Source organism: Chiloscyllium punctatum, chromosome 9 (genome assembly GCF_047496795.1).
Source record: "Chiloscyllium punctatum isolate Juve2018m chromosome 9, sChiPun1.3, whole genome shotgun sequence".
NCBI classification, from domain to species: Eukaryota; Metazoa; Chordata; class Chondrichthyes; order Orectolobiformes; family Hemiscylliidae; genus Chiloscyllium; species Chiloscyllium punctatum.
In genome coordinates, this window is record NC_092747.1 from 16,273,036 (window position 1) to 16,300,817 (window position 27,782).

Genomic DNA, 27,782 nt, shown 5'->3' on the forward strand with positions numbered 1-27,782 from the left:
ATTTTGTAAACCTCTATAAGGTCACCCCTCAGCCTCCGACACTCCAGGGAAAACAGCCCCAGCCTCTTCAGCCTCTCCCTGTAGCTCAGATCCTCCAACCCTGACAACATCCTTGTAAATCTTTTCTGAACCCTTTCAAGCTTCACAACATCTTTCCGAGAGGAAGGAGACCAGAATTGCATGGAATATTCCAACAGTGGCCTAACCAATGTCCTGTACAGCCGCAACATGACCTCCCAACTCCTGTACTCAATACTCTGACCAATAAAGGAAAGCATACCAATCACCTTCTTCACTAGCCTATCGACTTGCGACTCCACTTTCAAGGAGCTATGAACATGCACTCCAAGGTCCCTTTGTTCAGCAACACTCCCTAGGACCTTACCATTAAGTGTATAAGTCCTGCTAAGATTTGCTTTCCCAAAATGCAGCACCTCGCATTTATCTGAATTAAACTCCATCTGCCACTTCTCAGCCCATTGGCCCATCTGGTCCAGATCCTGTTGTAATCTGAGGTAACCCTGTCCACTACACCTCCAATTTTGGTATCATCTGCAAACTTACTAACTGTACCTCTTATGCTCACATCCAAATCATTTATGTAAATGACAAAAAGTAGAGGACCCAGCACCGATCCTTGTGGAACTCCACTGGTCACAGGCCTCCAGTCTGAAAAACAACCCTCCACCACCACCCTCTGTCTTCTACCTTTGAGTCAGTTCTGTATCCAAATGGCTATTTCTCCCTGTATTCCATGAGATCTAACCTTGCTAATCAGTCTCCCATGGGGAACCTTGTCGAATGCCTTACTGAAGTCCATATAGATCACATCTACTGCTCTGCCGTCATCAATCTTCTTTGTTACTTCTTCAAAAAACTCAATCAAGTTTGTGAGACATGAGTTCCCATGCACAAAACCATGTTGACTATCCCGAATCAGTCCTTGCCTTTCCAAATACATGTACATCCTGTCCCTCAAGATTTCCTCCAACAACTTGCCCACCACCAAGGTCAGGCTCACCGGTCTATAGTTCCCTGGCTTGTCGTAGAATCTCTTTGGATTCTCCTGAACCCTATTGGCCAAAGTTATCTTATGTCCCCTTTTTTGCCCTCCTGATTTCCCTCTTGATTATACTCCTTTTGCCCTCATACTCTTTGAAGGATTCACTTGATTTCAGCTGTCTATATGTATCATATGCCTCCTTCTTTTTCTTCTTCTTGAATAGAACCTCAATTTCTCTCATCATCCAGCATTCTCTACATCTATCAGCCTTGCCCTTCACCCTAACAGGATCACACTCCCATCTGGATTTTCATGTCTCATTTCTGAAGGCTTCCCACTTTCCAACTGCCCCTTTACTTACACATTGCCTTGCCCAGTTAGCATCTAGAGAGGATTGACAAACGGCAAAATAATACCCATGTTTTTTTCTCTCCAACAGACATGGATTAATAAGAATCCATTGCTGGCGACCAACCCAGAAGAATGCAGTCCAACAACGTTGAAATAAGTCTAGAAGCTTATCTGTAAAAACTGGTATCAAGTGCAACTTTATTCTGGACTGCCCTTCATGATTATAACATTGAATGGACATTTGTTTCACTTTGGGTTGAGATGTACATTTGAAAAGGAAAGTGTAATGTCTACTGCTATTGATGACAATTTTTACACGCTCTATTTCTCAGCTCACTGTAGTGTTTGCTTTACTGTTTGATGTGCATATTTTTTGACCCTCACCAGATGTTACAGAAGACTGTCCAGGGTTGAGAAAAGCCTCAAGAGGCTGAGGACAGAGAAGAAGAGAAATTATGCACAGTGAAGAGAATTGGAGGCACCTTCAAAGAGGAGGAAAAGGTGGTTGGGGGAGAGGGGTGAGGGGCAGGAGGATGGGAGGGCTGCTGGAATGGTAAGGAGACAGAGGAAAGTGGAAGTATCAAGGGCGAAAAGGAGGGACAGGAATGATGGAGATAGCATTCACTGAGGAATGGCCTACAGGAAATAAATCATCAAATTAAATGTGAATTAAATTGGAACTGTTAGTTCTGTCCATTGTTCCAATACTTGAATAAAAAGTAAACATTCTATTACTGCGTTGTCTGCCGATTAGCAGTGTCAAAGTTTTTTAAAAACTTATTTCAAAGGTGACGGACATTACTGAAAAGGCCAGCATCATTGTCTGTCCTTAAGTGCTCTTGAACTGAGTGTCTTACTGGGCTTTTTCAGTGAATAATTAAGAGTGAACAGCATGGCTATTATTCTGAGACAAGCATATACCAGACCAGGTTAGAGCAGCACAATTCCTTTATAAAAAGATATGTGTGAATTTTTGGTAAAATCAATAGTAATCTTAGTAATGGTGACCACGAAACTTACCAGGTTTTATTACTTGAACTTTATTATGCTCCTAGTTAATGTTAATACTGGATAATTAATATTTTAGAATGAAACATACCTTGATAGTTCACGTTTTGTTTTTATAATTGGTTAGCATGTGGTTATCCACTGAAACATAATGACAGGAGGCTGCAGATGTTCTTTAACAAAAGAACATAACTATTACACAAAATAAAGAAAACAAATAAATGATACAGTTTTTAAAAAACTTTTAAAAATCAGCAAAACAAAATTTCAATCTGTTTCTGAACACTGTCCTTCACAGATGTATAATTCCAAGAAATTTCACTCTGATCTCAACCTTTACTGAACTGACTCCGCTTTGCTTTGAGTGTGGCAGCAATTTTATAAATCATTCCTGAGTTTACCAGCAAGCCCTGTTCACAATTCTGGTGGTCCAAACTCTTTCAGTTCTGCCAGTTTGAAGATTTCTATCTGAACTCTCCTGGCTTGGAAGCATCACAAACAAAAACGCTCCAGCTCGGTTGTCTGAGCTCCTGAACTGACTTGATTCTCCCGCAGGGAGAAGCTGTTTCATCTGTTGAAGTGAACTTGTCTTCCTCTGAACTAAAACTTTGAACCCTCTGCTCTGAATTAGAAACTAAATTGCTTGAATCTGCGTTGTAAACGCAACAATATAAACAGTTAATCTCTTAAAGCTACAGATGCAAACTAGACAAATGACTGAAGTCTCATAACTTCAAAATTATGTGTTTACTATCCAAATGACTTTATGGTATTTAAACAAAAAAAAACTCATGGGACTAACCAAAACCCATATGGTTCTGCTTTTTCTTAAAAATCCAAATCCCCAAAGTATAAAACATAACATGCATTCATCACAATTTTAAAATTTTCTCACGGTCATAATGGGTTTTCAATTCTTGTCCTCAAAGCATTAGTTTGGACTTTTGGATTGCTAGTCCAATGACATTACAACTACATGAACTTTCTCTAGAATTCCTACAGTGTAGAAGCAGGCTATTCAGCCCAACAAGTCCACACTGACTCTCTGAAGAACATCCCACCAAACTCACACCCCTACCCTATCGCTGTACGTCTTGTGGCTAATTCACCTAGCCTGCACATCCCTGGGCACCAGGGGCAATTTAGCATGGCCAATGCATCTAACCTGCACATCGTTGGACTCATGGAGGATACCCATGGGGAAAATGTACAAGGTTTAGACAGACAGTCACCCAAGGCTAGGGTTGAACCTGGATTCCTGGTATTGTAAGGCAGCAGTGCTGGCCACTGAGCCACTGTGGAGCTAAGCAAGATTCAGAGCTGTGCAAATATGATAGGATTCAAGGTAAAGCCTGATGCTGCATTTATTCATTCAGACTTCATTTTCCAGTGGGTTTCATTGTTGAATTATCAGGATACTGAGCCAGTGCTGTTTGTTCCTTTGCCTGGCCCACTGCACTGAGTGTGATTATGGAAGTCTGACCAAATCTGGGAGTCAAATGCACCTGGATTTGTAATCTGTTGCTGCAACTTGCGGCTCGCTTAATGGTTTACTTTTCTGCTCAGTATAAATGTCAGCCTTCATGTGCCGCATTTGAAAAACACTATAATGCAATTACATCTGAAGATGGGTCACTAGACTGCCTGAACTGCTGTGCTCTTCCAGCACCACTAATCCAGAATCAAAACATTCATTGCCTTCTCTCCACAGATGGTGCCAGATCAGATGAGTTTTTCCAGTAATTTCTGTTTTTGTTTCAGATTTCTAGCATTCATGGTATTTTTTTGCTTTATGAACACAATTATATCATGTAAAATTATGACCTAAAATTAATCAAAAACGTAACAAATATTCTGTAGCAATTGTTTTAAAATGTCAGTAACACATTCAAGTGTTTTCTATATTTTGATGACATATCCTTGCTAAAATGTCTTTACATACAGAGTAGATCCCTTAGAGTGCCACTTTCACCCAAACAGATAGAGTGCTTCAGAAAAATATAAATAATACACACACATATCTATAATGCTGCAGATTCCTACAATTTCAGGCTGATCCAGTTTCAAGACTGATCCAGTTTAATACTGGAAGTGTGCAAACTCACAAATGATATTGATTGCAGACAACATAAAAATAGGTGGCAAGGCAGGTTGAAGAGGGATACAAACAGTTTGCAGAGAGATATTGATAGCTTAAGTAAATTGGCAAGAGGTTGGCAAAATGGAGTATAATGTGAGAAAATGCAAAGTTGTTCATTTTCGAAGAAGAACAAAATAACAGAATATTAGTTAAATGGCGAAAAACTGCAGGAAGTTGCAACACAAAGGAACTTGTGCATGAAACATGGAGAGCTGGCACATGGGTGTAGCAAGTAATCATCAAGGCTAACTTCAAAGGAGTTGGAGTGTAAGACTTGTTCTCCGTGCTGGTGAGACCACATCTGGAGTATTATGAGCAGTTCTGGTCCCCTTATTTCAGGAAAGATATAATTTCATTGGATCATTATCCACTTCTTTGTCTGTCCAACCACTCTTCTCTCTCTTTGGACTCTATCCCCATCTATCGTTTTACTCCTTACCTCGTCCCCCCACCCTATCTTCTGCAGAGAAGCCAAAACTTTCCTAGCGACCATTAGTTCTGAGGAAGGGTCACCGGACCTGAAACAATAACTCTGATTTCTCTGCACAGATGCTGCCAGACCTGTTGAGTTTTTCCAGCAACTTCTGTTTTTGTCTATAATTTCACTGGAGGCAGTTCAGAGAATGTCCACCATGATGATGCAAGGTATGGAGGGACTTTCTTGAGAGCATAGGCTAGACAGGTGGGATTCTACTCATTGGAGTTGAGAGAAATGAGAGTGATCTCATTGAAACATGTTGGATTCTTAAGGGGTTTGTCAAGGTAAATGCTGAGAGGACTTTTCCCCTCATGGGAGAGACTAGGACCTAGGCTTAGGCTCAGAATAAAGGAGCATTGATTTAAGACTGAGGTGCGAGGGGAATGTCTTCTCTCAGAGTCGTGAGAGTCATTGGAACATCTTGCCACAGTGAGCGCTGGGGACAGAGTCCTGATGTATATTTAAGGCTGAGATAGATCAGTTGGGGAATCAAGGGTTATGGGGAAAACACAGGAACATGGAAGTGAGGAATGTCATCAGATCAGCATGATCCTACTGAACTGCTAGAAGTGGTAGATGATGAGTGTTTAGTTACAACATGTAAAAGACATTGGGACAGGTACATGGATAGGAATGGTCTAAACGCAGGTAAGTGAGACCAGTTTAGTTTGGGAAACTTGGTTTGCAAGGACAAGTTGGCGACAAGGGTCTGTTTCCATGCTGTATGACTCTAAGACTCTACAAATCAATGTATGTAAAAGACGGGTCAATAGTGTGGAAAATAAAACATCTCGGTTTTACTAAAGAGTACAAGGGTGAGTACATTATGTTAAACTTCTGCAAAACAGTGCTTTCAACTCAATAAGATTCCTGAAGAAGGGCTCATGCCCGAAACGTCGATTCTCCTGCTCCTTGGATGCTGCCTGACCTGCTGCGCTTTTCCAGCAACACATTTTCGGCTTGCAACTCAATTCGTTCTGCTCACCACACTTTAGGAAGGAAGTGAAGGTTTTGGAGTGAGTACAGAAAAGATTCATGAGAATGGTTTTAGGGGTTAGGAACTTCCATTATGTCTATAGGTTGGAAAAGAAAACATTGAGAGTAAATTTCATAGTGATATTTAATGAGGTATCTAGATATATTAAATAAGGAGAAAATGTTTCCAATGCTGGAAGGATTGAGAAGCCGAGGATGCAGAATTAAATTAATTGGCAAAAGAAGAAATAGTGACAGGATAATAGAGTCATAGAGGTCTTCACATGACAACAGGCCCTTCAGCCCAACTTGCCCATGCCACTAGGTTTCATAATTAAACTAGACAACTTCATTACGATCTCAAAAGTACTGCTTTAGAGTTTTGGGGAAGATGCTTCCACTTGATGATTTCAAGAGGGAATTGAATTGTTATCCAAAAAGGAGAGTGTGCAGGGTAATAGGGAGAAGATGGGAGCATAGTGCTTGCTGAGTTGCTGGTTCAGAGAGCTAGCACAGATCAGACGGGCCTACAGGCCTGCATTCCATGATTCTATGATAATCTCAAAATTGGAGCTGAGCTTTCAGTGATGGTGTCAGGCAGCACAAAAGCTGGTGGAAATCTGGAGCTATTTCCCAAACAGCTACAGGCATTGGAGTCAACTTAGAAACTTCAAAACTGATATTGATAGACATCTGCAATGTAAAGACTCAAAAGGATTGCAAGCAAGATGGCACATGGAGTGAAGATAAAGATTGGCTTTCATCTGATGGAATGATGCAAGTGGCTGGAAGGTCTGAATGGCCTACTCCTCTTCCAATCATCCTTTAAATACGTTTGTGATTCAGGAATGCAGAATGCATGAACAGGCAACAACCGAACGGCATATGTGTGCCGGAAACCATTTGATCGCTCAAGGGTGGTTATAGTAGGTGTAAAAAGTTCGGCCAATATCAGCAAAAATGAAAAATTCCTTTCTGACTGGTTTAAGCAAACAAACTTTGTTGAGGTGATCTCTCTGACCTGATAATCCCTTACAGCATTAGCCCTTTATACAAGATGACCTTCAACCCTGAGAGAAACATGTTCAGATTTTACATGATCTCAATGATAGTGAGTTTTGAAAAGATTTGTAGCTCAGATTGAAGTTCTGGATGTAAGTTTGCTCGCTGAGTTGGAAGGCTTGTTTTCAGACATTTTGTCGCCATAACGGGATCTCCGTTAACAAACACATCAACTTGGACCCAATCTAAGAAAAAGAACTGGAAATGACATCACTAACCCAGGAAATGATGTCACCAACCCAAGGAAACTTAAACAAATAAATAGAAAGTGGGACCAATGCTTCACCGGAGGTTCACTGATGATGTTACCTAGTATGGTGACAAAACGTCTGAACAAAGAACAAAGAAAATTTACAGCCCAGGAACAGGCCCTTCGGCCCTTCAAGCCTGAGCCGATCCAAATCTACTGTCTAAACCTGTCGGTCAATTCCTAAGCATTTGTATCCCTCTGTTCCCCACCTACTCATGCATCTGATCAGACGCATCTTAACTGAATCTACCGTGCCTGCCTCTACCACCTCTGCTGGCAACACGTTCCAAACGCACACCACCCTCTGAGTGAAGTACTTGCCGCGTGTATCCCCCTTAAACTTTTCACCTCTCACCTTGACCTTGAAAACAAACCTTCCAGCTCAGCGAGCAATGATCTCAATGATCACATCCATGATCTCAATGAATTGGAAATGATAACATAAATGTGCAGCCTCTTGCATCAATCCTTGGGGCGAATTTGTTTTTGCAGATACTTTCTATTTTGTTCAAAAAACATACGATCTGCAGACAGTCAAGTCAATGTACCATTTTATAAATTCCTACTTTGAAAATAAAACCAATCTGAGTCTGGATTGAGACACAGACTCCAAACAAGGCTTCACACTTAAAATGACCTGAGATGTCACCTCTTTTATACTGACTTGAAAGTATTAATCGATCGAAACCTGCATCTCTATTCCAACTGATTAAAGATTTAATAGCCATCTCGTTTGGTTCAATACATTTGCATCAGTTGGATAACCCTTTGAACTTTTACTTACAAATTCTTTGTCAGATGTATTCTCTCTCACTAGCTACCAGAGCGAAAGCTTGAGGCTTCAAATAAACCTGTTGGACAATAACCCGGTGTCGTGAGATTTTTGACCTGTCCAACATCAGCACCTCCACATCATTGAAGAAACAAAGGAAAAGTTTTTAATCAGCAATAAACAATGGTTGAAGGAACTTTATGCCAATCTGTTAAATATTTAGATGACACAGCACAGGATTTTCAGGTCATGAAAACCTGGCTGTCAAATGAAGACTTTTTTTTATTTGAGCAGTTCTTTATCTGTTAGATAAACAAAGCACAAGCTTAGTTTGAATAATGACATGCAAAATTTGTCAGTTTGCAGATTGTAAAACCAGTTTTATTGTATTATTATATATCAGTGCCATATGTTTCTGTCTGAGTCCAGGAAAAGGCAAAGCAAATTACTTAGTGATAATTATTTTTACACTAAGATGTTCCACAATTCCTGTGTACTTCATCACTTTTCTTATTAATTACAATGAAAATTAATGAGCATTTCTGACATAACTTAGCTTTTACTCCTGAGATGTTCAAATATACCCAATCTCAAAAGCACAATTGTTTTGCATGTTTTAATGTTTACCATTGGCACGTGCTTCATGATTCTGATAAAAGCTTCTGAACTGATTCAGAAAGACAAGGAATGTGCAAGTTCAAGCAGACATTAAGGTGATCAAAGACTGCCCTCAGAAATGTGTATTGGCGTGCTCTTTCTGACAGAAAAACATAACCGTCTTACAATCTTAGAATTTCTTCAAGCTCTGTGTAGGAAATTAGAAGGTTGCAGTTACTGTAGTATTGCAGGAAACCTTTCAGTGATCTTCACACAGCAAGATCCCATAGAGAGCAATGAATCATGCTTTGGTTGAGGGATAATTATTTGCCTGAGGAAACAAGCAAATTGCACCCTGGAGCTATGGATGGATAATGATGGTAGAGGCACCAACATTTCTTCCACTAGGTGACTGACCTGCTCTTACCTCCTGCTGTTGGCCTGTATTGGTAGGACTTGTAGCTTGATTCCCAACTGGTTGTTCCAGCCTGAGAGTATCTTCCTTGGCCATCAATCCTGAAGTGAGACTTAAGCCTGGAGTTTCTTGCCCAAGGCAGGAATACTATTTAGTGTGTCATAAGACCTCCATATATAAGTTTAGTTCCCTCTTTAAATTAGTTGACAAAAATTGCAGCCATCGTCAGGGTGTGGTTTCAAGAATGCCTTGCACAATTCAGCAAGACAGCCCTATTTTAACACTCGATTTGACTCACAGTCATGAGCAGTATTCCATTTACCCTTTTTATTAGTCACTGAACCTGTATGGTAACATTTTCTGTTTCAAATGCAAAGACATTTAGACTCCTCTGTAAGACAATATTCTGTTGTCTCTCTTCATTGAAATGTTATCTTACTTTTTTACTCTTTCTGGTGAAATGAATATCTTTATATTTACTCACATTGCACATCTGCCAAAGTTTGCCCACTCATATATTACCTACCTACGTATACCTTATGGGGTCCTCTTCGCAACTTACTGTCTGATTTGTCTTTGTCTCATCAGCAAATTGAGCAACAATGCACATGGTCCCTAAATTCAATTTAGTTATATTTCTCATTGGTTTTAAGTAGTTGACAGACTGGCATTGATCACTGTGGCACCCCAGAGGGTCTTCCAACCTCAAAACCACCCATTTACCTCGATGTACTGTTTCCCATGAGGCAGCCAATCCTCCATTTCTGTTAACATATCACCCCAATCCATAATTTCTTCTCTTATGCAGTAAACGTTTATGTAGCACCTTACCTGACGCCTTTTGGAAACCAAAATACATTACATTTACAATTTCCTCGTTATCCATCCTGCTATTTAATAATCAAATACCTCCCATTTATTTTCCCAACACAGACTCCTGTCCCTGATCAGGGCCTAGATCTGAAATATTTATCCAAAGTGCTGTGACTGGCTCACGTAGCAAAGCATCGCAGTTTACTTTCATTTTCCCTGATACACTACAGTGTTCAAAATGCAGGTCAGAGCAAATTATTTCGGATGCTGAAATCTGTACTGAAAACAACAGGTGCTGGAGGTCACAGCGGGTCAGGCAGAACCCAGAAAGAGAGAGCAAGCTAACGTTTCGTGTCTAGAAGTCATCCAGACTCAAGACATTAGCTTGCTCTCTCTCTATGGAAGCTGTCTGACCTGCTGTGATCTCCAGCATTTGCTGTTTTCAGTTCAAAACTCAGGCTTCAGCTCGACTCAGATTCAGAGTTTCTCAAGCTGTTGACATTTAACTACAATTGTATTTGTTGTGGACTACATACCCATTAGCCTCCAGGAACTATAACTGCAATAATTCATCTGCTTTGTCATTCCTCTTCTTACTTAAGGAATTACACTTTATTACAAAGTTTTGAAATATAACTGAATTAACTATTTATAGCTTTTAATATTGGTAATGCCCTTATATTTTGTTACTTGCTTTAGATTGTTTCTGTAGCTTAGCCTGAAATACCAATTTAACCCTACCTGTTTTTATCATGTGTATTTAGCAAGCAGTGCCTTTTACCCTCATCTCACTGAATTCGCACAGTCACCGAAATCCTAGACTCTCGGGTAAACTTTCACTCCAGTGAAGCTGCTATAATGATAATTATTAATTCAACTATTTCAGGGATCCTTTTAATTTCCGACTCTGAAACCAATACCCTATTTCAGGGAGAAAAATACAGGAATACTCATCAACTGATTACTTCCTTACATTCCACTGAAAGTGCATTAACAAATCTCTCCTTGTGGGAACTGCCTTGCTCTTCTTTAAAAACACAATAGAATCTTTCACATCTCTCAATGGAGATTTAGTTCTTGTATTCAATTTTTGGAGAGGGGTTTAAACACACAATCCTCTCTCACTCAGAATGGTGTTACTGAGCCAGGAAAAACATGTATATATTCAGGCCTGGTGTGTCAACACATGCCCACTCCATAATGAGGGGGTACAGACAGGGTTAATGGCAGGTGTCTTTTCCCTCGGATGGGGGATTTCAAGACTAGCCGCCACATTTGTAAAGCGAGAGGACAGAAATTTTAAAAAGACATGAGGGGCAAAATGTTTATACAGAGGGTGGTCCATGTGTGGAATTAACTTCCTGAGGAAGTGGTGGATGTGGGTACAATTACAATGTTTAAAAGACATTTGGATAAGTTCATGAATAGGAAAGGTTTGGAGGGATATGGGCCAGGTGCAGGCAGGTGGGACTGGTTTAGTTTGGGCGAATGTTCATCATGGATTGGTTAGACCAAAGGGTCTGTTTCCGTGCTGTATGACTCTATGACTATGACTCCAAAGGGCACAAAAGCACCGAACATAGCTGACATATATTAGAGTGAAAGTTCGTGCATCCAAAAGAAAAAAAAGAAGCAGCATTTTAGCTTATGAGTTATTACTCAGAGAAAATACAGTCAATGGATTATCTTGTTATTGAACAGGTTTTCTGCTGCTGTATTCTGATTGGTATTAACTGTTTCATGTTCTAACATTGTTTGATCACTTCAAAACAGGGTGGCACAGTGCTCAGTGGGTAGCACTTCTGCCTCACGGCACCAGGGACCTGTGTTCGATCCCAGCCTTGGAAGACTATCTTAGTGGAGTTTGCATGTTCTCCCTGTTTCTTCTGGGTTTACTCCCACAGTCCAAAGATGTGCAGGTTAGGTGTTGTCTCCAGTGAAGTACAGGCTAAATGGATTAGCCATGGTAAATATGAAGTCTGGGTGGGATACTCTTCAGAGGGTTGGTGTGAATTCTTCTGCACTGTAGGGATTCTATGTATAAATCTCGTCTTCCACTGTAACTGTAATGCATTCCTCAGGTATTTTGGCTACCAAGGATTTGGCATTGATCCATTCCTGATCAAAGCAAAAGGAATCATGTCAAATATCTTTGCCGAGACACATGCTGTATAACAGATTCCTTAATTTATCTACTACAGCAGATAAACTCACTTTGCTGCAAACCTGAGTTTTACTGATTGCAATTGTAAATGCTGCCATATCAGGAGCCTTCCCACAGCCTCCCCAGCTTCCTCACTCTGTAAAACTTTACATTGCAGATGCTTGGGAATGGAAATGGCTTGGAACCTGTGCTTGGGTGGCACGGTGGCACAATGGTTAGCACTGCTGCCTCACAGCACCAGTAGACCTGGGTTCAATTCCTGCCTCAGGCAACTGTCTGTGTGGAGTTTGCACATTCTCCCTGTATCTGCATAGGTGAATTGGCCATGCTAACTTGCCTGTAGTGTTAGGTGAAGGGGTAAATGTAGGGTGGGTTGCTCTTCAGAGGGTCGGTGTGGACTTGTTGGGCCGAAAGGCCTGTTTCCACGCTGTAAGTAATCTAATCTAAAATCTGATCCCTTCATATATCCACTGGTCAAAACAATATACCCACTTGAAATACAAATAGCTCCTTGAAAAAGACTATCTGTCATTCATTTATATCATCCGTACCCTAGTAACATTAAACAAAATAGATGGCTGAACATTCCTGGTGACCAGCATTGCTTGGGAATTTGTGGGAGATTAAATTTTAATGGCTGGTTCAACTATACATTCAACTGGCTAATCATCTACCTCTGCATCCTTTTCCTGAACTAATCCCCTATCCTTTGTTGTCACTAGTCTCGAGAAATCTATCAATTTCTGCGTTCAACAATCCTCTTGGGTGGACAATTCCAGTGATTCACTACCCACCTCCCTAATTCCATTTTTGTACTCTGTCCCTTATTCTGAAAATAGGCGGTGGGCAGCACGGTGGCTCAGTGGTTAGCACTGCTGCCTCACGGCGCCAGGCACATGGGTTCGATTCCTGCCTCGGGTGACTGTCAGTGTGGAGTTTGCACATTCTCCCCGTGTCTGTGTGGATTTCCTCCATGTGCTCTCATTTCCCCCCACAATCCAAAGATGTGGAGGTCAGGTGAATTGGCCATGCTAAACTGCCCATAGTGTTAGGTGCATTAGTCAGAGGGAAATGGGTTTGGGTGGGTTACTCTTCGGAGGGTTGGTCTGGACTTGTTAAGCTGAAGGGTGTGTTTTCACAGTGTTGGGAATCTAATCTAAAAAGAATCTCCCCCTTGCCTCAAGACTCACTTTCCAAGGGCTATCCTGTTCACATGTACTCTGCCACACCTTGTAAGGGTGTGCATTGACTTGGTCACTACCCTGTGCTGTTAGAATTTCCAAGCCACATGCAGCTTTGCATGGATCACAACTCAAAGACATCATTTTCACAAAAATCTCCATTTTATCCAGTTTTCCATACACTATCAAACTAAAATCACAAAACGTTGGTGGGTCAGGCAGTATCAATTTAGAATGCATACTCTGTTTCTGTTTCCATAGATTCCTGACTGACCTGCTGACTATTTATAGCATTTTCTGTTTGGATTCCAGATTGGGCAGTACGGTGGCTCAGTGGCTAGCACTGCTACCTCACAGTGCCAGGGACTCGGGTTTGATTCCAACCTCAGGCAACTGTCTATGTGGAGTTTGCACATTCTCCCCGTGTCTTTGTGAGTTTCCTCCAGGTGCTCTAGTTTCCTCCCACAATCCAAAGATGTGCAGGTCAGATGACTTGACCATGATAAATTACCCATAGTGTTCGATGCATGAGTCAGAGGGAAATGGGTCTGGGTGGGTTTACTTTCCGGAGGGTCAGTGTGGACTTGTTGGGCCAAATGGCCTGTTTCCATACTGTAGGGAATCTAATCCTATCTAATTAAAAAATGGGGCAACACAGTAGCTCAGTGGTTAGTACTGCTACCTCACAATGCCAGGGACCTGGGTTTCATCCCAGCCTCGGGTGACTGTCTGTCTACATTCTCCCTGTGTCTGCATGGGTTTCCTCCCACAGTCGAAAAATAGGCAGGTTAGGAAGATTGGCTATGCTAAATTACCTGTAGGATCCTAGAATGTGCAGACTACGTGGATTAGCCATGGGGAATATAGGGTTGTGGTAGGTCAGATGGTCATTTTGGACACAATGGCCAAATGGCCTGCTTCCACAGTGTAGGAGATTCTAGGATCTCCAGCACCAACAATATTTTGCTTTTGACCAAACTGTTTGCAAGCCCAGTGTCATTTGTGACATTGGGCTACCCGTTTGGTCATTCACTAAAGTCATTACTTCGTACTTTGGAATATGGCCCACTTGACAGAATGTCTTCCTGCCTTAGAAGCACTACATAAATGTACATTGTTGTGCATTCAATATTCCTTTTGCCACCATCCATTAGTACCGTAGGTTACCTGAAAATTGCCGTGGTTGTAGTCAAATAGACCTTTAAACTTCATTTCAGGATCAGGGATTGGTTGCCACAGTTTGCCCAATGACCTGTAAGAATAAAAATATCCAATTAGAAAGATTTAGTCAAAAGATTATTTTCATCTCTCACAGGATCAGGAGTAGGCCATTCAGCCCCTTGAGTCTGCTTTGTCATTCAATGGCATCATGGCTATAGTGATTGTAAAAGAGTGTCATGGTGGCTCAATGGTTACCACTGTGCTAGGGACCAGGGTTCGATTCCACCCTTGGGTGACTGCCTGTGTGGAGTTTGCACATTCTGTGCGGACATCCTCAGGATATTTCAGTTTCCCCCAACAGTCCAAAGCTGTGCAGATTAGAGTGGATTAGCCATGGGAAATGCAAGCTTCCACACTCTAGGGACTCTATAAAAAGATCAGCCAGCTGCACATCATAGAATATAAGTTCCTGTGTAAAACTGGGTTGTAAAACTGGTCCAGTTAGGGAAACCTGGTTGACAGAGAAGAATGAATGTCAGGGATATTGAGCCCCTCAGTAACTGATGCAGATCTACTGCCAAAGGTTCTGCATTTGTAAATGATTGGTAAGGGGATGATGAGTTATTTCAATGGCTGATCTGTGGCCTAACTCCATATATCTGTCTTTGGTCCATTTCTCATAATACCTTCGCTTAACAAAACTGTATCTGTTACAGATTTAAATTGAGACCTGCTGCCTGAAATAACTTGCTAATGTGCTTGGATCGGGTGGCTGTGGTGCCTGATGAGTGAGTCCAATTGTATGACTGAGTGCCCATCATGAAATCTGGCCAAAGGCTGCATGTGATGTTCGCAGGCATTTCTTTCTGTTCGCTGTGAGTATTATTTGGGCAAAGCTGCTGAGTTCAGTGCCTATGCCCTGAGGGAAAGTGAAGGAGATTCCTTTAGTGAGCAAACATCCAGTCTCTGGCAAAGCCAACAGCCGGAAGAAGCTGATAAATTTTGGCTGAGTCTTAGGCCTACAGGCGGCTCAGCGAAACAGAAGCAAAATGCTGCAGTCACTGAAAATGTGGGATAGAAAAAAGTAAGCAGGAAGGGCTGGGAAGACACAGCAGGGCAGGCAACATCTACAGACAGCGAGAGTGAATTGCGTCAGGTTGATGACTTATTATCGGAACGTTCAGAAAATCTTGCCTGCTAAGCTCTTGATTTCTGAATTTAATACCCTGTGCTATAAGTACTGCAATACTGTGCGAGAAACAGAATTAGATAAGAAACTTACTTTCTGCAAGTGAATATCACCAGGAGCATCAGAACGATGAAAGCAATCACTACTGCAATCATTATCAGCACTTGGAAATCGTTCGGTTCTGCCTCTGCAAATAACAAGATAACCTCAGATTACTGACTTTCACAATTTACTGACATGTTTCCTTATGAAATGGGGATAACTGCGCATGAGGTGGACTGGAATACAACATGGATTTACTACTTGATGGGGATTGGTGGCTGGGGGAGGGGGTACGGGGGAGGTGTCAGTAAACTCAGTTGGTCGGACAACTCGTCTGCGATCCCGAGTCCCTTGCCCTTTGCCTTGGATGCGGTGGCCCTCAGGTGAAACCAGCACCAGTCCTCTCTCTCTCTCTCTTTAATGGGAGAGCCATCTCAGACGATAGCGACTTCACCACACATCCAGTTAGGTTTCTCACTCACACAATTGTGAGAATGCAGACAGCACTTGTGGATGATGAGAAAGGTTCCTAATGGGACTTGGCTGAACACCCAAGCCTCCCTCCTGAGATGTAACACAGGGAACTGGAGTGGATCGCACAGCAGATCTCAGTGGGTTGGCTGATAGCCTATATCGCTCTTCCAGCATCACTAATCCAGAATCTGGTTTCCAGCATCTGCAGTCATTGTTTTTACCTATATCCCACCTGTCAATCTTCCTTCCCACCTAATCACTCCACCCTCCTCTCTGGCCTATCACTTCCATCCACTTATTGCACTCTCAGCTACCTTCTCCCCAGCCCCACCCCCGTCCCATTTATCTCTCCACCCTCAAGGCTCTCAGCCTCATTCCTGATGAAGGGTTTTTGCCCGATACACCGATTTTCCTGCTCCTCGGATGCTGCCTGACCTGCTATACCTTTCCAGCACCACTCTAATCTTGATAGCCTATTTTGCCTGATTTGGGATGCACAGCTACAACTGCACTTAACCAGGACGTTCTTCATCTAATAGCAGGCAACAGTGATTATTCACTGTCAAATGCCTTAAACACCCCTTTTTATTTGGGTTTTACAGCATAAAGAGTGATCTTACTGAGGTTCTGTGATGGGATATAGCTTCAGTGGTGCCCAACCTTTCTGCACTGACCAGCTATATAGCATAACCTGACAAAGACCATAACAGTACATTTTGGAACGTCTAATATAACTGTAAAAGCCACAAAATTAGCGATCAATAAAGTTGGTGTGTGGAATACAGTGCACAGACAATAGTTTGGTCACCCCCAGGTAGGTCATAACTTACCCTGCTTGTGGGCAGGTCAGGAAAAGGAAACATAAGATGATAAATCAGGAAAGCAACAAATGTAGGAAATAGAACAGGAACAGACCACTCAGCTCCTCAAGTCTGCTTCATCATTCAACAAGACCATGGCAGATCCTGTATCACACTATTTTCTTACACTATCTCCATTCCCTCCATATGTTTAATATCCATCGATTTTATTTTTAGATTAGGTTAGATCACTTACAGTGTGGAAACAGGCCCTTCAGCCCAACAAGTCCACACCGACCCTCCGAAGAACAATCTACCCAGACCCATTCCCTTACATGTACCCCTTCACCTAACACTACGGGCAATTTAGCATGGCCAATTCACCTAACCTGCACATTTTTGGACTGTCGGAGGAAACCAAGCACCTGGAGGAAACCCACGCAGACACAGGGAGAATGCGCAAACTCCACACAGACAATTGCCTGAGACAGGAATTGAACCCAGGTCTCTGACGCTGTGAGGCAGCAGTGCTAACCACTGTGCCACCATGCTGCCCATTTCTGGCTTGAACATGCTTATCATGCATCCTGATGGGCTGAATGGCCGACTTCTGCTCCTACGTTTGATGGTCTTAATGACTGAGTTTCATAGTTCTCGGAAGTGGAGATTTCCAAAGACTCATCACCCACTAAGTAAGTTCCTCCTCATTTCAGTCTTAAACAGCCTTGAAACTCTTGTTCAGAGACTGAGTCCCCTGGTGCGCGATCCTTTGTTTGAGGTAAACAACTGTCTACCCTCTTGAGCACTGTTAAAATTTGCTATGCTTACATAAGAAAATTAGGAGCCGTCTCTTCACAAAGGTGTGTTGGAGCTATGGAACAATGCTCCACAAAATGTGATAAGATTTCACCCCAGCTAAATGAGTTTAGATGAAAACAGAAAAACTCAGCAGGTCTAGCAGCATCAATGGAGAGAGAAATACAGAGTTTCAAGTCCAACGTGACCCTTCAGAACTTAAACTGAGACCTGTAAAGGACCTGTCGAATACAGGGACAGCATGGTGGCTTAGCACTGCTGCCTCACAGTGCCAGGAACCCAGCCTCAGGCAACTGTGCAGAGTTTGCAATTTCTCCCCGTGTCTGCATGGGTTTCCACTGGGTGCTCTGGTTTCCTCCCACAGTCCAAAGGTGTGCTGGTTAGCTGAATTGGCCATGCTAAATTGCCCATAGTGTTCAGGGATGTGTAGGTTAGGTGCATTAAGATCAATGTTTCGGGCAGAGGCCGAGGCTCATTCTTGATGAAGGCCTCCTGCCCGAAACACTGATTTTCCTGCTCCTCGGATGCTGCCTGACCTGCTGTGCTTTTCCAGCACCACTCTAATCTTGACTCTGATCTCCAGCACCTGCACTTCTCACTTTTGCCTAGGTGCATTAGCCAGGGGTCAATGTAGAGTAAATAGGTAGGGGAATGGATCTGGGCGGGATACTCTTCGGAAGGTCAGTGTGGACTTGTTGAGCCAAATGGTCATTTTTCACACTGTTAGGGATTCTATAAAAATAAAGAGATTGAAAAACAAGATCAGTGGATTGGGACAATATATTGAGTCTAGGTTACAGTGGTGCTGGAAAAGCACAGTAGGTCAGGCAGCATCCGAGGAGCTGGAAAATCGATGTTTCGGGCAAAAGCCCTTCATCGGGAATGAAGGCAGGTAACCTCTGGGGTAGAGAGATAAATGGGAGCGGTGTAGGGCTGGGGAGAAGGTAGCCAAGAGTACAATAGGTGGATGGAGGTGGGGATGAAGGTGATAGGTCAGAGAGGAGGATAGAGCGGATAGGTGGGAACGAAGATTGGCAGGTAGTACAGGTCATGAGGATGGTGCTGAGCTGGCAGGTTGGAACTGGGGTAAGGTGGGGGATGGGGAAATGAGGAAACAGGTGAAGTGCACATTGATGCCCTGGGGTTGACGTGTTCTGATGCAGAAGATGAGGCTTTCTTCCTCCAGGCGTTAGGTGGTAAGGGAGTGGCAGTGGAGGAGGCCCAGTATCTGCAATTCCTCGGCAGAGTGGGAGGGGGAGTTGAAATGTTGGGCCATCGGGCAGTGGGATTGATTGCAGTGGTAAAAACAATTACGTCAAATGCTGGAAACCAGATTCTGGATTAGTGGTGCTGGAAGAACACAGCAGTTCAGGCAGCATCCGAGGAGCAGTAAAATCGAATACTTCTTTCGCCGCCTCCGTCTCCGAGCTTACTTTCACAACCAGGACTCCCGCTCACCTTCCGAGGACCCCTTCGCCCACCTCCAACACACTGCATCCACCTGGACACCCCACACTGGCCTATTACCTGCCCTCGACCTCTCCATTTCCAACTGCCGCCGGGACATGAACCACCTCAACCTGTCGACCCCTCTCCCCCACTCCAACCTCTCACCTTCACAGCGCGCAGCCGTCCAATCTCGACCTCACCATCGAGCCAGCAGATAAAGGGGGTGCAGTGGTAGTCTGGCCTCTACACTGCTGAAGCCAAACGCCAACTCGAGGACACCTCTTCCTACCGCCCCCTCGACCATGACCCCACCCCCCATCACCAAACCATCATCTCCCAGACCATACAGAACGTTATCACCTCAGGAGATCTCCCACCCACAGCTTCCAACCTCATAGTCCGGGAACTCCACAATGCCCGGTTCTACCTCCTTCCCAAGATCCACATGCCTGACCACCCTGGCCGACCCATTCTCTCAGCATGCTCCTGCCCCACTGAACTCATTTCTACCTACCTCGACACTGTCCTATCCCCCCCTAGTCCAGGAACTCCCCACATACATTCGAGACACCACCCCCATGCCCTCCACCTCCTCTAAGACTTCCGTTTCCTCGGCCCCCAACGTCCCGTCTTCACCATGGATACCAATCCCTCTACACCTCCATCCGCCATGACCAGGGCCTCCAAGCCCTCCGTTTCTTCCTCTCCCGATGTCCCCTACAGAACCCTTCCACCGACACTCTCATTCGTTTGGCCGAACTGGTCCTCACCCTTAACAATTTCTCCTTCGAATCCTCGCATTTCCTCCAGACCAAAGGGGTAGCCATGGGCACACGTATGGGCCCCAGCTATGTCTGTCTCTTTGTTGGCTATGTAGAGCAGTTGATCTTCCGTAATTACACTGGCACCACTCCCGACCTCTTCCTCCGCTACATTGATGACTGCATTGGCGCCACCTCGTGTTCCCGCGAGGAAGTTGAGCAATTCATCAACTTCACCAACACATTCCACCCTGACCTTAAATTTACCTGGACCATCTCTGACACCTCCCTCCCCTTCCTGGACCTCTCCATCTCCACTAATGATGACCGACTTGACACCGACATTTTTTACAAACCCACCAACTCCCACAGCTACCTGGATTACACCTCTTCCCACCCTACCTCTTGCAAAAATGCCATCTCGTATTCATAATTCCTCCGCCTCCGCCGTATCTGCTCCCAGGAGGACCAGTTCCACCACAGAACACACCAGATGGCCTCCTTCTTTAGAAACCACAATCTCCCTTCCCATGTGGTTAAAAATGCCGTCCAACGCATCTCGTCCACATCCCGCACCTCTGCCCTCAGACCCCACCCCTCCAACCATAACAAGGACAGAAACGCCCCTGATGCTCACCTTCCACCCTACAAACCTTCGCATAAACCAAATCATCCGCCGACATTTCCGCCACCTCCAAAAAGACCCCACCACCAGGGATATATTTCCCTCCCCACCCCTTTCCGCCTTCCGCAAAGACTGTTCCCTCCGTGACTACCTGGTCAAGTCCACGTCCCCCTTCAACCCACCCTCCCATCCTGACACCTTCCCCGGCACCGCAGGAATTGCAAAACCTGTGCCCACACCTCCTCCCTCACCTCTATCCAAGGCCCTAAAGGAGCCTTCCACATCCATCAAAGTTTTACCTGCACATCCACCAAAATCATTTATTGTATCCGTTCTCCCAATGCGGTCTCCTCTACACTGGACGCTTCCTAGAACAGCGCTTTAGGGAACATCTCCAGGACATACGCACCAATCAACCACACCGCCCTGTGGCTCAACATTTCAACTCCCCCTCCCACTCTGCCAAGGACATGGAGGTCCTGGGCCTCCTTCACCACCGCTCCCTCACCACCAGATGCCTGGAGGAAGAACACCTCATCTTGCGCCTCAGAACACTTCAACCCCAGGTCCTCAATGTGGTCTTCAACAGTTTCCTCATTTTCCCTTCCCCCACCTCACCCCAGTTCCAAACTTCCAGCTCAGCACTGTCCCCATGACTTGTCCTACCTGCCTATCTTCTTTTCCACCTATCCACTCCACCCTCCCCCCGCCCCCGACCTATCACCTTCATCCCCTCCCCCACTCACCTATTGTACTCTATGCTACTTTCTCCCCACCCCCACCCTCCTCTTGCTTATCTCTCCACCCTTCAGGCTCTCTGCCTGTATTCCTGATGAAAGGCTTTTGCCCGAAACGTCGATTTTACTGCTCCTCGGATGCTGCCTGAACTGCTGTGCTCTTCCAGCACCACTAATCCAGGATTGATTGCAGTACCCACTTCTGCCTAGGGCAATATATAATTCAGTCATGATTGAATAGAACAGACTAGAAGAGCCAAATGGCCATTCCTGTTCCTATTTTCCTGGATTCCTTGGCTACTTTCTTGCCAAGCCATACCCTAACTCTCTGATATACTTATCATTGCTATCACCATTGCAGACAATAGTGACTCTCTTCCACTCTCAGAGTGAGTCCATAGGTGGCTGTACAGTCTAATGTGACTTCTGCAGACTCTGCTATACCTGGGACAGAAGATTGTCGTTGGATGGGGTGGAAATGCTTGGCGTTTTCCCGATAGCAAGTCTCAAAGTGTTGGATGTTTTCCCAAATGCTCCTCCTCCACTTTGGACGGTCTTTGGTCCAGTGATTCCAGGTGTTGGTGGGAATGCCGCACTTCACTGGTGAGGCCTCGAGGGTATCCCAGAAGCACTTCCAATGTCAATCTGGGGCTCACCTGCCATCTTGGGGCTGAGCACCTGCTTGGAGAGTCTCATGTTGGTCACATCCCAGCCCATCGCAACCAATTGAGGGTGTGGTCAGTGCGTCGATGCCAGGGATGTTGACTTGGTGGAGGATGCTGGTGTTGGCTTGTCTGTCTTCCCAGTGGGTTCGCAGGATCTTGCGCAGTCAGTGTTGGTGGGACTGCTCCACTGCCTTGAGGTCCCTGCTATAGATAGTCCACGTTTCAGAGCCATACAGGAGGGTGGGAACCACCACAGTTCTGTAAACCATGAGCTTGGTGTCGGATCTGATGTTGTTTTCCTTGAAAACCCTTTTCCTCAGACGGCTGAAGACTGTGCTAGCACACTGGAGTCAGCGCTGGATCTCTTCACCAATAGTTTCTTTGGCTGACAGGACACTCCTAAGGGATTAGAAGTGGTCAACATCCTCTATGGCCTCCCCATGGACCTTGATGATTGGGGATTTGCTCTACAATGCCAGGCCTGTTTGATAAAGGACCTTCATCTTGTGGATGTTCAGGGTGAGACCCATGCTCTCATAGGTCTCCATAAAGATGCTGACAATGGCCTGGAGTTTGTGCTCTGAGCTTGCACATACATAAGCATCACCCGTATACTGCAGCTCGATGATACTGGTTCTGATAACTTTGGTTTTGTTTTAAAGGCTATGGGAGGTTGAATAATTTCCCACCGATTCTGTAAGTTTGCCCCACTCCAGCAGCAGTGAGGTGAAGCATTGCAACAAGGCAGATCGAGAACGGTGCTGGGGCAATGACACACCCCAATTGACACCAACCTGAACAGTGAATGGTGGGGGAGTCATTGGTCATTACCACGACTTCCATGTCATTGTGGAGTAGGCCAGAAGGATGGTGACAAACTTCGTGGTGCATGGTGCATGGAGAAGGAAGCTCCATAATGCTTCTCAATTGACGGTGCCAAATATCATAGGACCATAAGACACAGGAGCAACAATTAGGCCATTCAGCCCATTGAATCTGCTTGGCCATTTAATCATGGCAGATAGGTTTCTCAACCCCATTCTCCCGCTTTCTCCCCATAACCTTTGATCCCCTTGACACTCAGGAACCTATCTCAGTCGTAAAGGCCTTTGTCAGGTCAAAGATGGCCATATACAGGGGTAGGTTCTTTTCTCTGCATTTCCCCTGAAGCTGTCACACAGTGAAAATCATGTCTGTTGTGCCTCTGTGTGGCTGAAGCCGTACTGTAATTCTGGAAGGAGTTCCTCAGCCACAGGGAGGAAACAGCTGAGGAGGACCTTGGCGTTGACTTTTTCAACGGTTGACAGCTGGGGGATTCCCCTGTAGTTACCACAGTCAGATTTGTTCCCTTTTTTGAAAAATACTCCCGACTCTGGTATCTTGGGGCTCTACCAGGATGCTCTCCTCCTTCCAAATAAGGCAGACAAGGGCTTGTAGCTGCAGCAGGGGCTCTGTGCCTCCACACTTCAATGCCTCAACAGGGATACCGTCTGCTCCAGTAGCCTTATTGTTCTGGAGCTGGCTGATGGCCTTTTCTGCTTCTTGCAGGGCTGGGGTGTTGTTGGGTTTGTGGCATGGAGTGTGCAGTGGGATGCGTTCAAGGACACTCAGATCAATGTTAAAAATCACACACCACCAGGTTATAGTCCAACAGGTTTACTTGGAAGCACTAGCTTTCGGAGCGCTGCTCCTTCACAACCACCTGATTGGAGTAGGACTCCAAAAGTTCGGGCTTCCAAATAAACCTGTTGGACTGTAATCTGGTGTTGTGTGATCTTTCACTTTGTACACCCAAGTCCAACACTCACGTCTCCAAGTCATGACTCGGATCAAAGACAGATCCCTGGTTGTGGAGGTCTCTAGAGTGCTCCCCTCAGTGTTGTTTGATGGCTTCTTTGTCTTTGATAAGAGTCACTCCATTCTTGGCCAACAGTGTGGTGGGGTCTTTGAGGTTAGGTGGTCTTGACATCCCAGAAGAGGCCCTGCACACCATGGCTGTCAGCCATTCATCGGGCCTCCAGTATTTTCCCCATCCACCACCTGGGTGTTCTTTATGTCACAGGCTCGTTGTTAGACCTTGGCCTTCAGTCGGCTGTGGGTCTGCCTTTTCTCTACGGAGTGCGTTTGCTGTTATACACTCAGAAATACCACGGTGCTTCCGGCTTGTCAGTTCTTTGATCTCCTGATTATTCTCGTCAAACCAGTCTTGATGTTTCCTGGTTAAGTGACCGACCGAGGTTTTGCAGGCATTGACGATGGTGGCTTTGAGGGTGGACCAGAGGCTGTTGGAATCCTGCGACTTGGTGTTGCTGAGGGTCGCTAGGTTTGTGGAGAGGAGCTGGGTTGTATGGGGCTCTCTTTTCCAGGTCTTTGAATGCCTCAGTGTTGAACTTCTTGCGGCTCTGCATCTGTTGTTCCTGCTGCAGCGCAGCTGCATTTATGTTGATCCTGGCTCAGCCAGGCAATGGTCCGTCCAGCAGCCAGCAGCTCCTGTCCCATGGGGTGGTTGATTCTATTGTCTTTCTGATCCCTCACTCTGACGATGACGCATTCATGGATGAGGTGGTGCTTGGAGCACGGGTGCTGCCATGTTGTTTTGCATGCATCCCTTTGACAAAACAGTGTGTTGGTGATGAGGAGGTTGTATTCACAGCATTTGGTCAGGGAGAAGGGTGCCATTGGCATTTTGCTGCCCCACTCCCTCTTTCCAGATTACATCACCCCAGAGATCTGCATTTTTGCTGACTCTGGTGCTGAAGTTGTTGAGCATGATTAGTTTGTCTGCCGCAGGAACCTGTGAGAGAGATTGGTCAAGGCTGGAGTAGAGTTCTTCCTTGCCCTCAGCTGCTGCATTGAGTGTTGGTGCATGAGCACTGAATCTCCTGATATACTGGGTCCGAGCAAGGGAGAGCCAGAGAGTCATGAGGTGTTCACTTCTTCCACAGGGGGAGTCTCTGAGTTGGTCCATCAGTCCAGTTCTTGACAGTGAAGCTGACTCCATACTCATGGTGCTCCTCTTCGGCCTGCCTTTCCAGAGAAGTGTATAGTCTTCACCTTGCTCTCTGAGCTGTCCTTCCCTTCTCTCCTGCCAAGTTTCACTGAGGGCAGCGATGGCAGCATTGAAGCATCCAAGTTCCCCGGCAACAACATTCTTATAGTGCTAAAGGATTAGGGCATTATTCTTCAGACCACATATAAATATGAAATAGCAATTCCTTTCACAGTAGAATGTTACAGTCAGCTTTCACAAGTTTGATACATAATGCAGTCAACCATGCTACAAAGGAGCTGCCACAAGAAAAAATCACCACTTTCCTCTGGTCTAACTCTATTCCTGGCTCGACCAATACAGTATGCATGCTAAGAGCTATCAAGAGACCAGAGGTCTGGGTTATTGTGAGGAATGAGCTTCTAGGGGATATTGAAGGTGAGGAGGGCAAGGGGATGTGGGAAAGGAGTGGTGTGGAGGTTGGATCAGAGCTTTGAACAGAGATCGGAGATCAGAATGGTGAAAGGAATTTGCGCATGGTTCAGATTGATGGTGCCCTGTGCAGCGCAGAATGAAAGTATAGGTTGGGTTAATAAGAGGCCTTCATTTGTGGGGGGGCACAGATACAGTTGGGTGGTTCAGAGGGAAGATCAAGAAGGTCCAGGTGGGGGTGTGAAATGCTGGGGATTCACAGTTTAGATTGACTGGACCCAGCAGGAAAATGGTCCTCTGAGAAGTTCAAAACTCAAAAGTACTGTAGGTTACTTGGTGGATTTCCCAAGGCCTACAAAACCAAATTGAATCATGATGGGACAGACCCTTTATAGGACAGCCAAAGACCACATATGTGGCCCAGCACCAGTTCTGGGATTGAGATAATTGGTGGCGTTAACAGGGTCTCTCATATCATCCATTATCCCAGTTCCCACTCTAAGCACATTCCATTGGATTTGATTTGGGCCATGCTCACTGCTGATTGAAAATCTCAGTCAATGTGGCAGCATTGGCATAAAAACACACATAATTCATGTATATTATGCTGAACCGTTTCCGCATTAGATCCACCCCCCCACCCCAGGAATTTCTTTGCCAAGGGCTCAAGGTGGGAGTGATGAAGGAATCAGTATAAAGGACAGAGATGCTAAATTGTTCTACCTGCTCAATCTATTCTCAATCCCAATGTATTTTAAATTGTAATCCTAGGTGTGTGGTGCAAACCTGGTTAGGAGAGGTGATAGTCTTACCAACAATGACAGCCTCAGTCCAATCACTCCAGATAGAAAAGTCCAAGTGATTATTAATTCTTGCTCTCACTTTTACAGAGTAGCTTTGCTTCCGATTTTCAATGTTCCAGCTTTTGGATGTTACATTTTCAATCTAAAATGATATAATAATCATTAGAATTTCATGAATGATGCTATATACGTTAGTGCAATTCATACGGCTGCAACTATACAAGATACTGGTGAGACCATACCTGAAGTACTGTGAAGAGGTTTGGTCCCCTGATTTCAGGAAACCTATTATTTCATTGGAGTTGTTCAGAGATGTTTGACTAGGATGATCCCTTGTATGGAGGGAAGGGATTGTCTTTTGAGCAAAGGTTAAACAGGTTGGGACTCATTGAAACATATAGGATTTATAAGGGGCTTGACAGGGTAAGTACTGAGAGGATGGTTCCCCTCTTGGGAGAGTCCAGGACCAGAGGGCATAGTCTCAGAATGAAGGACCTCCAATTTAAGACTTGAATGAGGAAGACTGTCTTCACTCGGAGAATTGTGACACTTTGGAACTCCTTGCCACAGAGAGCTGTGGGGCAAGAGTCCTTGTGTATATTCAACAAGGAGATAGATAGATTCTTGGTCCGCATGGGAATCAAGGGTTCCAGGGAATAGGCAGAAAAGTAGCATGATCTTATTAAATGGTGGAGCAGGCTCTTGGGCCTGAATGGGAGACTCCTGAATCTATTTCTTATGGGCTTATATTACTTCAATTTAATGTAGAGAAATTAGTCTATAGGGTAATGGATGTTGAAGAAAAGACAAAATTTTGCCACTTGAGAAGCAACAAACTGTATACAGTGTATCTGAAAATCTGAAACATAAACAGAAAATGCTGGAAATACTCAAGCAGCATGTGTGGGGACAGCAACAGTTAACTTTCCAGGTTGATGACCCTGCGTCAGAAAAGGTTAATCTTAAACACTAACGCTATCTAAAAATGCTATCCAATCTGCTGGAAATGGAGCTATTCCTGCTAAGCTGGAGTAGAGTGTGGGCAAGATTCCAGTTTGCTTTTACAAATTGCAAGCGGCATCACTATGTGAAATAAAACAAAATCTTCTTGGCATTCTTGACTTTCAATGACACTACCATGATGGGTAATGTATCCTGCACATCTAGCTTCATTAGCAGCGTTGTGGGTGATGGATCCCCACCACTGCTCACCATGTTACTCACTCTTAGTCACTGTAAGATAGATTTGCTGCCACCATCCTCCTTTCAGGTTGGAATCTACTGGATCTACTTTGTCTAGTGTGGCAGAGAAAAACCACAAGATAGATAATACAAAAGATCTTGTCTTAAATAAGAGATAGTTTATTGCAAGATAGGAATCCAGTACAATTAACATTGGTATGTTAGCTAGGCCATGAGGAGGTCGAAATAGTAAGTCTATCTCCTTCAAAATCCACATTGTTTTCTCCATTAAGTCTTTATGGCAACATCATATTGAGTGGAGCTTCATGTGCTCCTCAGCATTAACCCTTTCAGAACCAAGCATCTTCTGCAACTTTATACAGCAAACAGTGCCAGGGACTGCATGCATACAGGCATTTGTTACATGACCCTTTTGCGCATCTACTTA

The 27,782-nt window shown here is 44.5% G+C and overlaps 2 protein-coding genes across 7 annotated transcripts in view; one reads left to right on the forward strand and one right to left on the reverse strand.

Moving 5' to 3' along the window:
- LOC140481158 (interleukin-5 receptor subunit alpha-like) overlaps positions 1 to 2,534 on the forward strand; it is a 58,003-nt gene extending 55,469 nt beyond the window's left edge. For 2 of the 4 annotated variants that reach the window (XM_072576920.1, XM_072576921.1), the window contains one exon: positions 1,443 to 2,534. In XM_072576920.1, the coding sequence (XP_072433021.1) occupies positions 1,443 to 1,511 (69 nt within the window). In that variant the 3' untranslated portion in view covers positions 1,512 to 2,534. The remainder of the gene's footprint in view (positions 1 to 1,442) is intronic. The other 2 variants (XM_072576918.1, XM_072576919.1) reach the window with 1 other exon arrangement.
- Positions 2,535 to 8,390: 5,856 nt separating this feature from the next.
- LOC140481159 (interleukin-21 receptor-like) overlaps positions 8,391 to 27,782 on the reverse strand; it is a 61,081-nt gene continuing 41,689 nt past the window's right edge. For all 3 annotated transcript variants that reach the window (XM_072576924.1, XM_072576923.1, XM_072576922.1), the window contains 4 exons: positions 26,162 to 26,294; positions 15,653 to 15,746; positions 14,377 to 14,461; positions 8,391 to 11,982 (listed from right to left, as the gene is read on the reverse strand). In XM_072576924.1, coding sequence (XP_072433025.1) covers positions 11,899 to 11,982; positions 14,377 to 14,461; positions 15,653 to 15,746; positions 26,162 to 26,294 — 396 coding nt within the window. In that variant the 3' untranslated portion in view covers positions 8,391 to 11,898. The remainder of the gene's footprint in view (positions 11,983 to 14,376; positions 14,462 to 15,652; positions 15,747 to 26,161; positions 26,295 to 27,782) is intronic.